At 41.0% G+C, this 17,564-nt stretch overlaps 1 protein-coding gene across 3 annotated transcripts in view; it reads right to left on the bottom strand.

Moving 5' to 3' along the window:
- NBEAL1 (neurobeachin like 1) overlaps window positions 1–17,564 on the bottom strand; it is a 147,779-nt gene that overhangs the window by 75,901 nt on the left and 54,314 nt on the right. For 2 of the 3 annotated variants that reach the window (XM_075829791.1, XM_075829792.1), the window contains exons 4-10: window positions 13,565–13,726; window positions 12,674–12,755; window positions 10,445–10,572; window positions 8,450–8,532; window positions 8,287–8,372; window positions 6,869–7,175; window positions 4,528–4,634 (exon numbers count right to left, since the gene is read on the bottom strand). In XM_075829791.1, coding sequence (XP_075685906.1) covers window positions 4,528–4,634; window positions 6,869–7,175; window positions 8,287–8,372; window positions 8,450–8,532; window positions 10,445–10,572; window positions 12,674–12,755; window positions 13,565–13,726 — 955 coding nt within the window. Of the gene's footprint in view, window positions 1–2,270; window positions 2,358–4,527; window positions 4,635–6,868; window positions 7,176–8,286; window positions 8,373–8,449; window positions 8,533–10,444; window positions 10,573–12,673; window positions 12,756–13,564; window positions 13,727–17,564 lie in introns of all 3 variants that reach the window. The other variant, XM_075829793.1, reaches the window with a different exon arrangement.

The raw sequence follows: 17,564 nt of genomic DNA, 5'->3' as shown, positions 1-17,564 counted from the left end.
GTTTTCCCATTGAATTCAATGGGGTGCTTAAACCCGCAACAAAGCAGTTTGTTTTGCGATATTTGCGGCGGAATCACAGCTATTACGGCGCAAAAAAAAACAAGTTAAACTTACCCAGCGTTCCCTGCTTCTTCTACAGTCCGGCCTCCCTGGATAACATTGCAGGCCATGTGACAGCTGCAGCCAATCACAGGCTGCAGCATCATATAGCCTGCAACGTCATTCCAGGAGGCCGGACTACGCGCCGAGAAGAGGGAGGAGGAAAGTATGAACGTTTTTTTGGGGTTTTTTTCCGACGCTGCTTTGCAGCGTAAATTCCGCCGGAAAAACGCACCACAATGTGGTGCGATTTTCCGGACGGCATTCTCTGCGGTGTTCAGGGCGGATACGCTGCGCAGCTTAACGCAGTGTATCCGCCCTGAACACGCTGTGTGTGTTTCTACCCTTCGTGTAACAAGAAGGTGCCTATTTACACGAACTTTAAATTTTCTGACGTTGTAAATAAAGGCTTTACAAACTTTGCCTTCTAATAAATAGCTGTTTTATACATTATAATTGTTGACAACTTTATTTTTTCAGTAAAAAGATCTTACAGCCGGATCCTAGAATATGTACAGCACATTTGATGCTGCCTTGCTAAGCCAATGTTACCAAAAGTTACAACCGATATAAATATATAAATACGGTTTCATTTTATTAGAAGATAATTAAGATGATGGACAGTTCTTTTGGGATGGAAGAACAATGTAGGATAGATTTCTGGCCAGGAAATGACGGAGCTCAGACCACAGTAAATGTGGGTGGTCACATTATCAGCCGGACTCCCAGAGTGAAAGAAGAAGAGAAATTGAGAAAACACTCAAGAAATAAATAAGCGTAAAACAGATAATAATAGAAAAGGCAACAAACTCTTAATACTAGCCTGGTGTCAAATGAAAAGTCATGTGCGGTTTATAAATGCTGTTTGCAATAATCAACCTATTAGAAAACTAGAAGAAAGACAAATTATGTTGTATAGTATGTACGCTAGCAGGAATCAGTATCATACGCACAGAAGCACATGCATACATACATAGAAGCCCAGAATACCAGTCACCGAAACAGCTAAAACTGAAGATACTATGCTTCTTATGAAGGTAGAATTCTGCGATCGATCTACTGCGGAATAACAAGTCCAGAACATTACTACTACTCCGCTTTAAAGGATTCTAGAACGTCAAGGGTTTAAGAGCATTCAATTTGTTAACAGAACATTCTTTTACATTTTTTTCCCAAAGTAAAACATTATGGACTATACAATTATACACACAATACCACGTCACTGTGATCCTTTCAACCTATTTTTTTTTTTTTTTACAGAATAAAGCAAAATAATGATGCTTTTTCCATGTAACAGCTATATTCATAACTAGTAATGTGGGACTGAAACCTCTACTCAATTTTATGGCTATTGATAAATACTGTGGCTTATTTTGGTACCTTATTTTAAATAAAAAAGGATACGTAGAATAAACAGGACAAAATGTATATTATAGAAAGCATAGTTAGGCCCTGTTCACACAGTGGAAAATTCTGCCTCCCATTTATTTCAATGGGAGTCGGATGCTTCTTTTTCCCGCTAGCTGATATTTTTCAGCTAGCGGGAAAAAGTGTCTTGACTGATCTACGGGCGGATTCTGCTCGAACCTTCCATTGACGTCAACGGGAGGGGGAATCTTCCTCTCAGCGGCGGTACCTGCCATGCAAAATCCGCCGTGTGAACGGACCCTAACTCTTGCACATTTAAAGTGTCATCCACTGACAGTTTCCTATTTGTACAACTTAAGGACTATTATATTCTGTTCTCCAGTTAAGGTATTTTGAAGAATTGTCAAATCTGGACCAAAATCCCTATCTACATGCCTTATTAGCACGCATATGGATGTCATGGAGGGGGTTCCCTGCTTGAGGCAGAGTAAAGAACCACTGCAAAGAGCGGCTTCCACTATGACAGACTTGGCGCGACCATCTACTACATGGCCACCAAGCCTTTTGAATGGGCACCGTATATTAAATTTCCCCTGCAGTAGCCATGCAGCGGAAATGAATGCCGGCAGAGGTTTCCCCAGCATTAGCATCTGATTACCCTGGGGTACCCCTTTAATGTATCCACCATATTGACACACTAATGTGATTTTAATTAAACCAATAAGCTAGGTTAAAGTAAGGTTGCGGCCATGTTATTCCGAGCAGTTTCAGACCATTCTTACAGTGTTGGCAGCTATGTGTACCTGATTTTCATTCATTTCTGTCAGTAATTTGTTGGCAAGGTCTTTTTCACTCTTGTCTGCCCCTCTAGTGTTAGCGCTTAACAAGAGCTGCAGGATGGAGACAAGAACATTGCAGAAAGGTGGATTACAGGTTAGCAGCAGCCAAGAAGAGCGAGGGATCGATCTCTACCACAACATGCACATTACCAGCTGGGCAAGGCACAGAATCATTTCATGGTATGATAATCTTGTCAGGACACTTCTCTCTCAGTTATACACAGTCACGTCACATTATTATGACCACCTCCTACTTTTGACGTCGGCAGCACGTAGCCCATGAAGAAAGTGACGTGTCGTGGGCTGGCTTGGTGGGTATATAAGGTGTGCGATGGGCCGTCTGAACACATCACTCATTGTTGACATGGGTAAAAGGAGCGATGTATCAGAGTTGCAAAAGGGGCTGATTATTGGCTTTCGGGCGAAGGGTGGCCGTATTTCTCAAACAGCGCAGTTTGTAAACTGTTCGTGTGCTGCTGTAGTGAAAGTATCGTGAGTGGACAAATGGCCCCATTGGGAATAACCGACGTGGAAACTGCGGAGCACAACGTGCCATTGATGTGAGAGGTGAAGGTCGGCTACAAAGGGCGCGAGGGCTGAACGACACGCTACAGTGGAGCAGATCACCGTGAAAATCAACCAGGGGGCTACCAGACGTGTGTCTAAAACAACAGTTCAGCGAACCCTACTGCGTATAGGGCTCTGAAGCACACGGATCGTCACTGGTTCTATGATAACAAAGGTGCATCGCAAAAAAAGTCTTACATTTGCACAGCAGTATCGGAATTGGACCACCGATGATTGGCAAAGAGTTGCCTTCTCCGATGAGTCACGTTTTCCGCTTCATCGAATGGATGGACATTGGCGTGACAGGCGAGAAACATCAGAGAACATGGTCTCATGTTCACATGGTGGTGGCAGCTTTATGGTCTGGGGAATTTTTCCATGGCATTCTCTGGGCCCACTCATCCATGTGGGTGGCACTTTTAACAGATTTGGTTATGAATCCATCGTTGCAGATCATGTCCACCCATACATGATGTTTGTCTTCCCTGGGGCAGATGGAATCTTCCAACAAGACAATGCGATATGTCACACGGCTAGAAATGTCCGACAGTGGTTGGAAGAGCACGACCAATACTTCCAAGTACTTCCCTAGCCCCCTAATTTGCCAGACGTGAACCCAATTGAGCACCTGTGGGATCACCTCGATCGTCTTGTTCGCTCTCTGGATCCTCCCCCACGCGCCCTCCAGCAAATTTGGGATGAACTGCAGTCAGCATGGCTCCAGATACCCGAGACAACCGACCAGCACCTTATTGAGTCACTCCCAGCCCGTTCACCGGCTGTCCGTGCTGCATATAGCGATTACTCTGGATATTAGTTGGTGGTCATAATAATGCGACTCGACTGTGTATATACTATATATTTGTCCATGGCGAACAGCGCAGATGTGCTATAACAACATAGCAAAATATGTGATTTGTTACTAAGGTTTATTGGTATTATCACACTCAAAGATGTCCGCTACTACAAATTATAAATCAGAAAACAATTTATCCTTGTTCACACAATGCAGATTTGATGCAGATTTTGCATAATTTTTTTAAGCCAAACCCAGAATTGGATCCAGGAAAGAAGACCAACAAAGGCCTTTCATTTTATATTTCTTCTGTTTAGTTTCCATTCCTGGTTTTGGCTTTAAAAATACATGAACAACTTGTATCAAATCTGCACTGTGTGAACAAGGCCTTAAAGTAAAAAAAATTGTCAATTTTTATTCATTAAATATTAGAATTAACACATGAAATAACAATTTTAAGAAGCTTTTTCTTTGTTTGCTGCACATATCCCAGACCAAAGAAACATTCATTATACTTGTATACTTAGGGTTTGAAACAAACTGTTATAGCTGCTGGTTTGTTATGAACATGGGGTTAATCTCCACATCATGCGCTGTGACGCCTGTCCTACAAAATAGCTACAAACGGTTACACTTCTAAAATGAATCCATTTATTTGTTATTACTGAAAGGATGCTATTAATACATGCATATTAATATGCTGCCGTAGTTTAGTTTGCATTCTGTGAATTTCTGAATAGTCTTGTCATTTTTTAGCAGACTACCTGAGCAAAAACACAGATCTAAAAATTTCCATTACATCGCACATCTCACCTGTTCCAATACACAATCCATCTAAAACCAATAAAACCGCCTTACCCTGCAGTTCTGAAGCAGTCTGATGAGGTGCTCAAAGCAGTTGCTGTTTAGGAAAATTGCTTGAAGCACTGGCCTGTCTATGCAGTTTAACATTGCAGTCATGCAATCTACAGAAAATGTAAAAAAATCAAAATAAAATCAAAATAAAATAATAAATATAACATAAAAAAAATAAAATACATAAACACTTAAAGGGTAACTAAACGTTCAACAAACTTCTGGCATGCCATAGTGACGAAGTTTTGATTGGTGGGGGTCCAAGCACTTAGACCCTCACCAATCGCTAAAAACTAAGCAGCAGAAGCGCTCAGCCGCTTAGTTTCTATTTGCCTTTTTCCGGAAAGCCGATGTATCGGAGTACGGGCTCATAGACTTTCTATGAGCCCGTACTCCGATACATGGATTTCCTGAAAAATCCCGAACAGAATCTAAGCAGCTGAGCGTTCACACGAGCACTTCTGCCGCTTTGTTTTAGCGATTGGTGGGGGTCTCAGTGCTCGGACCCCCACCAACCAAAATTTCTGACATGTCACTATGACATATCAGAAGTTTGTTAAACGTTTAGTTACCCTTTAAAATGGGAGGCCATCATGAAGAACAAAGGTTGTATTTAGGTATTCTTTCAAAAATAGTTGCCAAAAATTCTTTCAGAAAACCTATAAAAAGTTCCAGCTCTGGACATTACTGGACTGGATAGTAAGAAGTGTAACCTATTCTATGTACAGATTCACATGCTGGTCTGAAAGATACTTCCATTGCTGACAGATTTGTAGTCTTATGACCTTGAGGTTTTTAGTAGAGAACATCTTAAGTCGGAATCACACATGTAGTTTTGTGCACCTAACAATGGAGTGGATACAAAAGGGAGAAGACATATCAGTCCTTCCTTTATACTTGTCCTTCTTTTTGGATCCACTTCTGGCTTAAAAAACGTCAAACACTGCCACAAAAAACTGCATGTGTGATTCAAGCCTAAAAGAGCTGTCCAGGATCAGAAAATGTGTCTCGTACTGCAGCTCATCTCCATTGTGAAGTGAATGGGGCTTAGCTGCAATACCACACACAGCCTATGGACAGGTGCGGCACTATTTTTGGAAGGAAGCAGACATGTTTATAATCAGTATTTTGCATACATACTTTTAAACCAAAACAGGGAGTAAATAAAAAATAATATATATATATAAATCTTTTCATTATAAATTGTGTGTTTAGGTTCCAGTTTTGCTCTTGGCTTAACCCTTCAGTGACCGGGCCTGAAAAGGCCTTAATGACCAGCTAAATTTTTCTGTTTTTGCCTCTCTGCCTTTCATCAGCTATAACTTTATTTTTTCATTGACGTGGCTGTATGAGGCCTTGTTTTGTGCGGGAGAAATAGTATTTTTTTCCCCCCGCAGATTGGGGGTAGAAAATAATATATATTTTTACGGCGTCAATATAGGAAACAGCGATTCTCTGCATTGTTTTCTTTATTTATTTTTGATCCTGTTCATGTATCACGCTAAATTAACTGTTAAATTAATTCTTCAGGTTATTACAGCCGTTGAGATACCTAATATGTGTAGGTTTTTTGTTTTTATGTAATGTAGGGGCAATAAAATATATTTTATGCAAAATAATGACCTTTTTTTGGGTAATTTTTTTTGTTAATTTTTTAAATTCCCATTAAGGGACAACTTTACTTACAAATTTTTTTTACTTCTAATGTATTAGCATACTCCTGTATGCTAATACATTATACTGTGTCACTATGATACAGGCTGCTGTTAGGGCAGCACATAGTGTACCCTAACAGCAGGCAAACTGAACAGGCAGCCCTGGGGTCCTTTCTAGGTCCCCAGGGCTGACTGCAGAGGGATTCTACGGTCTTTGATCACGTCAGCAGGTATTTGATGACGGGAGTTCCCTTTGATCATGCCGCAGTCAAGGACCGCGGTGATCAAAGGGTTAAACAGCTAGTGTTGGAATGTTTTCCGACCCCAGCTGTATTTAGCAGGCTGTTCTAAGATCAGGAGCTGTAAGTTACAGCTCCTACTTAGAGGATGAGCACTCACAGGAGCGCTCATCAGCCTCTTCTACAGCGATGCCAAAAGACGTCGCTGTAGACAAAGCACCTGCACCGCCTGCCGTCAAAAGATGGTGGGGCGATCGTTAAGGGGTTAAAAATAGAGATGCAAAATGGATTAGGAACCACTCACACCACCCCTTCTGTCTCTGGGATCAGCACTTGGGGACCAAATTTGACACATATGTTGTATTACATATCTGGAATACATTTTGTGTTCCCGGTGGAACCCTTTTATCACTAAAGCCTCTAAATCGCATATCTTTGTGGAAAACTCACTTAGCATCTTGATCTGCAGAGTGATGAACCTGCTTTCCCATTGCCTGGTTCTTCTCAATCCCGGTAATGCAGAGTGGTCAGAGTTAAGTAGCTTGAAGTAATTCTCTAAAATAGTGCCGATTTCTACTTGCCGCTGGTCAGAACTACTGACCAACAACGTGTGCACGACCTCTGTGAGACACTTTAGGGTCAGCTCTACCTTACGACTCACTTCATCCGGGTCACGTTCATCCCATGCGTCACAGTCTGCTAATACACGCATTAGGACTTCCATGGTGGCTGGAGAAATGAGCAGAAGAGCATTTTTCTGCAAATCGGAAACAAAAGTTAAATTGCTAGCATTCTGATCAAAGCCATAAACGGAAGCAACAAATATCATGGCAGTGCACTGAACGGCAAACAAATGATGTAGCAGAATTCACACACCTTCATGCACTAATCACTGGTATAGTAGCCAGCAACGTTTAAAGAAAGCCTTTCACCTGCCCATACATGTGCAGCTGAGTGAACCATGTAATAGGCAGGGCTGCACAAACCCTGGGGCACTTAAAATTTTTTTCCTATCCTTCTCCGTTCTTTAGATATCGGTGTCGTTATATTTGGCGCCCGATATTTAAATAACCCCCTGAACTGTCAATGAGGCATGTACTTGGCAAGGGGGCAGAGAAGGACGACAAGACTGTGATTTCTCACGAGAGATCAGTCTTGTTGTCCTTCTCTGCAGAGAGCTGAAGAATGAGTGAGAGCGTGCGCGCGCACACCTCCGCGATGGGCGTGCGCGCGCACACGCTCTACTCTCTCCAGCTCTTGCTGTGACACTGTCAGTAGCTGATTGGACAGTGTCACAGCAATGTTACACGCACCCTTCGCCAATTATACGCCCCATTGACAGTTCAGGTGGTTATTTAAATATCGGGCGCCAAATATAACGGCACCGATATCTAAATAACGGAGGAGGATAGGAAAATAATGTAAAGTGCCCCAGGGTTTGTGCAGCCCTGCCTATTACATGGTGCACTCAGCTGCACATGTATGGGGAGGTGAAAGGTTCTCTTTAAACTATTTTATTGGAAGTGAATCCACGGACACTATTGCGGTCTTCCAGAAATGGAGTGACTCTCAATGTGAGCAATGAATCCTTGTTACTCGTCTCCATTCTATGACAGCTACACTCCAAAATTGAATGGCGTAAAAAAATAGCACAGCATGCAGCACTATATTTTCTATTAAAATGACGGAAACCCAACGGAACCCACTAAAGTCAATAGGGTCCGTCGGGCGCTGTTGGTGTCTGCCATGTGAAGGATACATCACAGCATTGAACTCTATTTTTCTGCTTCTATGACGGAACAGAAAAACTGAATACCAAGCGCAAATCATAGCCTTAAATATAAAACAAAATCAGAGTGACAACTTACTTGTCCACCAGATAAAACAGCTCCAAACAGATGTAATAAGCAGCATTTTAAACTTTCTTTGAGATGTTCACTTTCTTGGAAACATTCTGAAACAAAGAGATGTCATCCATAAGATTCAACAGTAGGAAGAGGCTATTAGTTTTCGTGCAACATCAATACTCACGGTAAAAAAAGGGAATGAATTCTACAGTTAGAGGAGCGGCTTTGTATTTCTGTCTGCTCTTTTCCACAAGATTGATGGTTCGTCTGAAAGACAATGTGGTTCATTAGAAGATGTGGTAGTCATTCACAAAGTATTAACCACTGTTCATGTCTGTACAGACCGACTTATCCATTTCACACCGGTTATAATATATATGCCTATTGTATCTATGTCATATTTAAGCAGATTTGAAAGCAACACACGCACAGGACTTACTATAGTGTGGGCATAAATAGGCAAATATCTTGCCAATGTGAACGGCTGACTAAACATCTGCCCATCCTTGGACCCCAATACTCTTGGTGGAATCAGAAGTATTGTATGGGAAAAAGAAGTAGCGCGCTCATTACAACACGTTGGAAAGTGTTCAAGGAGCTACAACGAGTAACCAAAGTGACAAGTATGAGCTCTTCAGAGACAATGTCACTTTCCTCTCTCCATACTGCAGTGAAAGGGAGTCTAAATATTGACAAATTGCATGAAGTCTACAATTTTGGGACCATTAAAAAGGAAACTTAGGTGCAAAATTGTTTTTTTTTTCTAAGGGAACGCATATCTTTGCAACCTTTTTTTTTTTATTTCTTCAATGTACCCAAAATAGTAAATTAAGCAACTCTGCCCATACAGTATATCTCCATGGTTACAGACTACAAACAAACCCTGTGTGTAGTCTGATACTTCAGACAAGTATTACCCCTTTTCCATCTGCCCCCTCTTCTTTCTAAGATATAGGCAGTAGAAGAGGGGGCAAATAATAGGGAGTAACAGATGACTGCAGGATCGGACTAGACACATTTGTCTGTAGCCTGTAACCATGGAGACATATAGGTCTGCATATGAGCTGTAAACACAAAATGGTAGGATTTTTTATTTTTTTGGACAGAACAAAAGTGCCTATAGACTTTAAAGGGCAACTACACTTTCATCAAACTTTTGATATGTCAGAGACATATAAAAAGTTTGGATCAGTGGGGGTTCGAGTGCCGAGATCCCCACCGTTGCTGAAACGAAGGTGCAAAAGCGCTCAGCTGAGATGTGGTCTGTGATCGGCGCTCCATGTGAAGCTGAAGACTGCTTACACAGATGTTTTATGTGAGCCGTCTTCAGCTGGATGATGAGCGCTGTTCACAGCCGAAGGAGTATAGAGTTTAGCTGAGTGCCTCTGCACCTTCATTTCCGCAACGGTGGGGGGGTCTCAGCACCCGGACCCCCACTGATCCAAACTTTTTAAATGTCTCTAGAACATATCAAAAGTTTGATGAAAGCGTAGTTCCTATAGAAGTTTATGATATGACATATTGTCAAATCAGTCTCAAGAAAACGGATTTAAATGACTGCTTACACATAGGCTTTAAAGCCTCCAGTCAAAGCCTAAAAATTCAAAGTGAAGAGTAAATATAGATGTCCCAAGAAGATGGAGGTCATCACTAAATAGAATGGAACCTGACTAACAAGAATCGGTTTGCAAGGTCAAAAGATAAAAATTGTCTATCCAGGAAATTATATTCATGTCAGTGGTGAAGACACTCCAGAACTCCTTTTCCCAGACCTCACTGTTGCTTTATTACATGCGAAGACCTGCTTCTTTAGAAATATTTTTTATTAATAAGGTAATCAATCCCATAGATAAAAAAAAACAAAAAAAAACACCAGCTATAGTGTTTACTTTGACTGTGAAAAATGAATAAAAAAAGACAATATAAGAGAGTAATGAGAATTAATAAATGCACAAAGCACTGATATATTGCGGAGGGGCCTTCTCTACCGGGAAAGCCCGGGTGCATAAATGCTTTGTGCCAAGTGTATGTATGTGCCATCTTGGTTTAAATCTCATCTCCAAACATAAGCTTAGGGTATTGAATAGAATTTATCATATGAGTAAATGATATACAGAATTGTCATACACCATGTTTATATATTGATAGGAATGTTTTGTCGTTTCTTCACCAGACATACCCGGACACAATATTCCGCCAGTTCCGATATGGGTCATAGAGGCTTTCACAAAACACCAGAGCATGTCTAACAAATTCCTCTATAGGGGCTTGGTCTGTGACTTCTTTCTCCTTTGTTTTACTTTTAAGCTGCAAAAGAGTTATCATACATTATTATTTACTGAAATGCTTTGAAGTTCAAGTCAAGAAAATGAGAAGAACAGTTGCCAAAGTTTGGTAATTATTATTTGCACTGCGATTCAAGGGGTTTTCTGGTTATATGTAAATAAAACGCTATCATTGTAATAAGGAACGTTCTGCAACTTTTTGAAAAACTTCTGGTCTCAAATCCTCACCATTTTCAAGATCAGTGCTTGCTGTCAGTAAATGGAAATAACCTTGTTAAAATCCAGAAGCTGAAACCTCATACAGAGATGACCCTCAAAGCTGAGAGGTAGATACAATTTTATCCGGTTCAGACAACCCTCTGAGAGCCAATTACATTAGCTAAGGATCTGGATACAATTGGGGCGAACACTCAGCTGTGAGAACCCAGTTATGCAGGGATCTCAGCTTCTATTAGTTAATAGAAACATCAAAATTTACAGACAGGTGACTTTGAATACTGTGAAGAACCAAAACAAAATGTATTAGGCTCTGGTCACACTAGTGTGATGGCTTCCATTTATAATCGGTTTTTGAACAGATACGGCTTGTCTTGATGACTTTAATGGAGTCCCAGAATTTTTTACAGCAGCAACAACAATGCGGCAAACTGTGTCAGAAATACATGAAAGCCCAATATGTCAGAGACAAGAAAGGAGGAGAGACAAAAGTTGCTAATAGGAGCCAAAAATGGCACAGCTTTCAGCAGAGTACCTATATCCCTTCATTCTTGCAATCATTGGGGGCCTCAGCATCTGGATCCCCACTGATCGAAAACATTTTACAGACGTTTTTTTAAAATGAGTTACCTTTGAAGTGTTTGCCCCTTGTAGACATCCCTTATTATTGCATATTTGCTACGGATATATATATATATATATATATATATATATATATATATATATACATATATACACACACTGCCTTATATAAATATATTTGCTCAGAAAAACATGGCGCTGTCTTACAAAAACAGTGCCACACCTCTCCACAGGTTATGTGTGGTATTGCAGCTCAGACACATTCACTACAATGGAAAAAAATCAGTGTCGTATATACTACAGTGCTGATCCCCATTGAAAGCAATGAGAACAAAAAAACTAATATTTTACACGCTGATACCGACGCTGAAAAACTTCGCAATCAGCATGCAAAACATGCTGTGTGAAGCTGGCATTAAGCTGGAATTACATATGCTGTTTTTGAGGCAGTTTTTTGAGCCAAATAAAGGAGTGGATACAAAAGACTCAAAGTATCAATCTTTCCTTTCTACTTTTTTCTCTTTTTTATCCACTGGCTTTGGCAAAAAAAAAAAAACATCTGCACCTAAGGGTTTATTCAGACAAGCACGTATCTCGTCCGTGACACGGCCGTTTAAACAACGGCCGTCACAAGGACTAATGTATTTCAATTGGGCTGTTCACAAGATCGTTGCTTCAACGGAGCGTGTGACGGGTCCGTGAAAAAATAGGACATGTCCTATTTTCCTGCGTGTCACGCATTGCTCCATAGACTCTAGTCTATGGGGGATCCGTGACAACGCGTTCCACACGGGTGCACATCAGACGTGAAAAACTGCTGTTTTTCATGTCCGAGGTTAGCTACACTCGACTGAATGTAACCTACCACTGTCACAAAAACTGCATGTGTAATTCTAGCCTAAATAAATAAATCCATATTCAGAAAATCAGCAGCAGGTAGTCTGTTTGTGGGTGATCATTTTTATCCTACACAAAGTAAAAGCACACAAAAAAACAAATAAAACAAAATAGCAAAAAACCACAATACAAAACACACACGAGACAGTTGCTACATTTTAGATTTGCTGATGTATTAAATCTAGAACGCAGGATGTAAATAAGATTAAAGAGTCACTACACTTTCATCAAACTTTGATATGTCAGCTGAGCGCTTCGGAGCCTTCATTTCGCTAATTTTAGCACCCGGACACCTCCGGATCCAAACTTTTGATATGTCTCACATCAAAGTTTGATGAACGTATAGCCACTCTTTAAGCTTTTTACAATAAAGATAAAATGACTATAAAACAATAGTATAAAAATGATTTAAACATAATGTGGAATACCTGCTGGACATAGAGGGTTGTCATTGTAATTACATGGTTAATGTATGAGCAGCATCCAATCTCCTCTACGTTGGACAGGTTTCTGAGAATAGATATTGTTGAATGTGAATAGAGAATTAAACAGTAAGTCCATTTAGGCAAACACTCCAGTAAATAACGAAAACCCAGGTGACAACACAACTATCAAAACGGCAAACAGCAGAACAATCCAGGATTCAAGCTCAAATAGCTGGAGAACATCTGATATCTGACCAATTGCACAACATTAGTATATGCCTCTCCTACATGCTCACTAAAAGGGGGGGAAGGAGTGCCTCACAATGTACTGTTTATGTACTATCAATATATGATGTTACGGACTTGATAACTTCGTTTGATAGGCTTCGTTCACATCTGCGTCAGGGTTCCGCTCTGGCGTTCCGTCGTAGCTTCCTGTCAGAAAGGAACCCTGACTGAAAGAAACGGAAACCATAGGTTTCTGTTTGCATCACTATTGACTTCAATGGTGATGGATCCGGTGCAAATGGTTTCCGTTTGTCTCAGTTGTGTCGACTACGGTATTCATTCTGTCATTAAACCGGAAACCTGCCGGAATGGTGACGAACGGAAACCATTAGCAATGTTTCCGTCACCGTTGAGATCAATGGTGACGGAAACTGTGGTTTCAGCTCGACTTTCCGTTGCGGGGTTCACCTCCGACGGAACCCCGGAACGCCAACACTGATGTGAACAGGCCCAAAATGCCCTAATTATAAACATGGATGAAAATATCGAATTACATAAATATCAGGACATCAAAACACTATCATTACAGAGGAAAAGAACCTCATAGCTATATCGCAGCAATAGACAGTAAGGAAGTAGGTAATTGCATAGGAAGCAGAAATATACCTGCAAATTATAATGAAGAATTTGACAAGCAGCAGGGACAACGCCTGCTGCTCCTCCTCCAGTCCATCCGCTGTTTTCTGCACACAGTACAGCAGCTGGAGCCGGAGCACTTGTAAGATGTGGTCTTCAAGCATGGATAACCCTGGGGGTTCATCGTCCACTCTGAGAAGAGAAATGAAAGTGGCTGAAAGTACCTGTAAAGTGCCAGGGCCTTTATGGAACCTCTAACTAGCATCAGAGTTAAAGAGGTTGGCCACTGTCTAGTAAAATGTTTAAAATGCCCTAAACTGTTATGTTCTTAGACATGCAACTCTAAAACCCCCCATTCCTTACCCCAGATCTTAGGTTCGAGGCCACCTGCTGCCCATGGTTAGGGTATGTAAATAATGGACAACGACAGTCTCTGCCTCCATAGGACAAGATAGTGGCAGTCACGCAAATTACCCACGTAACCACTTCACCGACTGCGGCCCCTTCTGCGCAGGTTCTGAACAGTGGCTGAGCACATTCAGCGCCATCGGAGAGAAGAACATTCTGCTGCCTGTAACTGCGCATGAGCTGAACGAATTCAGCTACTGTGCAGCGCCAGAATAGAAGGGGATGCCGCCGTCCTGAGTCCTATGGCTGTGGAGACCACCGCCGTTCATTGTATAAAAATCCCATCCATAGGGCAGCAGGGAGCGAGGAACTAAAGAGCTAGGTTAAGGGATGAGGGGATTTAGAGTTGCCTGTGTCAAAATACAACAGTTTTAGGGCTTGTCCACACTTAACGGAATTGCTGCGTATTTTCAATCTGGAATTGCAGACGGAAAATACACAGCAGAATACAGTAACAGCAAAGTGGGTGAGATTCAACAAATCTCATCCACACGCAGAAATTGCCTTGCCGTGCGTATTTTGCGTACCGCAGCAGGTCAATTCCTGCTGCGGAAAGTGGACTAAATTGCTGCGTATTTCAGAGGAGATGTTACGATCTCACAGCATTGAAAAAGACGCCGCAAAATCTGCACCATTTTCTGCAGTAAAAACCGCGGGAATTGGTGCTGTTTTTCCGCAGCGGAATGTCTGCTAGTTTTAACGGAAATGCTGCAGAGATTTTCTGCAGCAATTCCATTACGTGCGCACAAGCCCTAAGTCATCTTAGAAAATGGTTTACCAATAAAAAAAAAAATCTATATTGAAATGCTGTTTATTCAAATTGTTCTTTTATTTTCTAAATTCTAACTGTAAGGCTGAGTTCACACAGGGCGGATATGATACGATGTGTGGTTCTACAGCAGGAACATGGACATAAAAAAAGCATGGTTGGCTCTACACACTACCATTTTTTATTTTATTTTTTTTTAAGTTGTGATGTTCAATGGAATTTGTTAGCAATAAAAATACATCGCATCAACAATACTTTACCAAGTGTTTACAAACAACAATTATATTTATAATAGTGATATTTGTGCATTGTATTTAACCCCTTCCCCCTGCTTGCATTCTGGGCCCTAATGACCAAGCCATTTTTTAAGTTGTTCCATCGTCACATTCGAAGAGCTATAACTATTTTATTGTTCCGCCGATGCAGTTGCATGAGAGCTTGTTTTTTGCGGGACGACTTGTAGTTTTTATTGGTAGCATTTTGGAGTAGATGCGACTTTTTGATAAATTTTTATCACATTTTTTTTAAGTCGGGATTAACAGAAAACAGCAATTTTTCCATAGTTTTTTTATTTTATTTTTGACAGCGTTCACCGTGCGGGTTAAATAATGTAACAGCTTTATAGTCGGGGTCGTTACGGAAGCGGCGATACCAAATATGCGTAACCTTTTTGCTTTATTGTGTTTTTTTTTAATAATAAAGCAGTTTGTAAGGGGAAAAAGTGGGTTTTTCATTTTTTTTTTTCACATTTTTTTTTATTAACTTTATTCAACTTTTTTTTTTTTTACTTGTCCTACTAGGGGACTTTCATATGCGATCATCCGATCGCATTTATAATACACTGCAATACTTTTGTATTGCAGTGTATTACTGCCTGTCCGTTTAAAACAGACAGGCATCTGCTAGGTCATGCCTCTGGCATAGCCTAGCAGGCTTTCATTACAGGCAGAACTGGGGGCCTTTATTAGGCCCCCGGCTGCCATCGCAAACACAGACACTCGGCGATCTTATCGCCGGGTGTCAGTGGGAGAGAGAGGGAGCTCCCTCCCTCTCTCTAAAATCACTCAGATGCGGTGCACGCTATTGTGCACCGAATCTGAGGGGTTAAACGGGTGAGATCAATACTAATATCGATATCACCCGGCAGAGCAGGGACGCCCCCAGCCCTCAGCTGCCTCTGGCAGCTGAGAGCAGGGAGATTTCACGGCTCCCTGCTCTGTTTACTTTATTCTAATGCAGCGCCGTGGAATAGCGGCACTGTAGAATAAAGCCCATTAATGACCGCCGTGAAAAGGCTAATCGGCGGTCATTAAGGGGTTAAAGGCTATGTAAACCTTTGAAGTCTTTTTTTATTTTTACCAAATCAGTGTATTCAGTGTGTTGTGCAACTTTGTAATTTATTTTGATTAAAAATGTTTACTTTTTCAGATACTGCTTCTATGTATCATGGATACATAAAAGTTGTATAGTGCACTAAAACCTGTATTTGCCAGGTCAGTGGGACTGATGGCTTTGGCAACAGCGGGTCCTGCATGTCTCTGACATGCAGGATCCAGCTGCTATCGATCACCTCAAGTGATTATATGGCTCCCACACAGCCTTGATCTCAATATCATCGAGTCTGTCTGGGATTACATGAAGAGACAGAAGGATTTTAGGAAGCCTACATTCAAGGAAGATCTGCGGTTAGTTCTCCAAGATGTTTGGAACAACCTCCCTGCCAAGTTCCTTCAAAAACAGAGTGCAAGTATACCTAGAAGAATTGATGCTGTTTTTAAGGCAAAGGGTGGCCACACCAAATATTGATTTGATTTAGATTTCTCTTCTGTCCATTCACTTAGCATTTTTTTTAATCAATCAACAAACTACAATTAACACTTCTATTTTTTAAAGCATTCTTACATTGCAGCAGTTTTCCGCTACATATATAATATATATATATATATATATATATATATATATATATATATATATATATATATATATATACTACCGTTCAAAAGTTTGGGGTCACCCAGACAATTTTGTGTTTTCCATGAAAACTCACACTTATATTTATCAAATGAGTTGCAAAATGACTAGAAAATATAGTCAAGACATTGACAAGGTTAGAAATAATGATTTTTATTTGAAATAATAATTTTCTCCTTCAAACTTTGCTTTCGTCAAAGAATGCTCCATTTGCAGCAATTACAGCATTGCAGACCTTTGGCATTCTAGCTGTTAATTTGCTGAGGTAATCGGGAGAAATTTCACCCCATGCTTCCAGAAGCTCCTCCCACAAGTTGGATTGGCTTGATGGGCACTTCTTGCGTACCATACGGTCAAGCTGCTCCCACAACAGCTCTATGGGGTTGAGATCTGGTGACTGCGCTGGCCACTCCATTACGGATAGAATACCAGCTGCCTGCTTCTTCCCTAAATAGTTATTGCATAATTTGGAGGTGTGCTTTGGGTCATTGTCCTGTTGTAGGATGAAATTGGCTCCAATCAAGCGCTGTCCACAGGGTATGGCGTTGCAAAATGGAGTGATAGCCTTCCTTATTCAAACTCCCTTTTACCTTGTACAAATCTCCCACTTTACCAGCACCAAAGGAACCCCAGACCATCACATTACCTCCACCATGCTTGACAGATGGCGTCAGGCACTCTTCCAGCATCTTTTCAGTTGTTCTGCGTCTCACAAATGTTCTTCTGTGTGATCCAAACACCTCAAACTTCGATTCGTCTGTCCATAACACTTTTTTCCAATCTTCCGCTGTCCAATGTCTATGTGCTTTTGCCCATATTAATCTTTTCCTTTTATTAGCCAGTCTCAGATATGGCTTTTTCTTTGCCACTCTGCCCTGAAGG

Source organism: Rhinoderma darwinii, chromosome 6 (assembly GCF_050947455.1).
Source record: "Rhinoderma darwinii isolate aRhiDar2 chromosome 6, aRhiDar2.hap1, whole genome shotgun sequence".
Lineage (NCBI taxonomy): Eukaryota > Metazoa > Chordata > Amphibia > Anura > Rhinodermatidae > Rhinoderma > Rhinoderma darwinii.
Note: the sequence above shows the minus strand (reverse complement) of the source record. Positions and strands in the feature narration are given on the sequence as shown.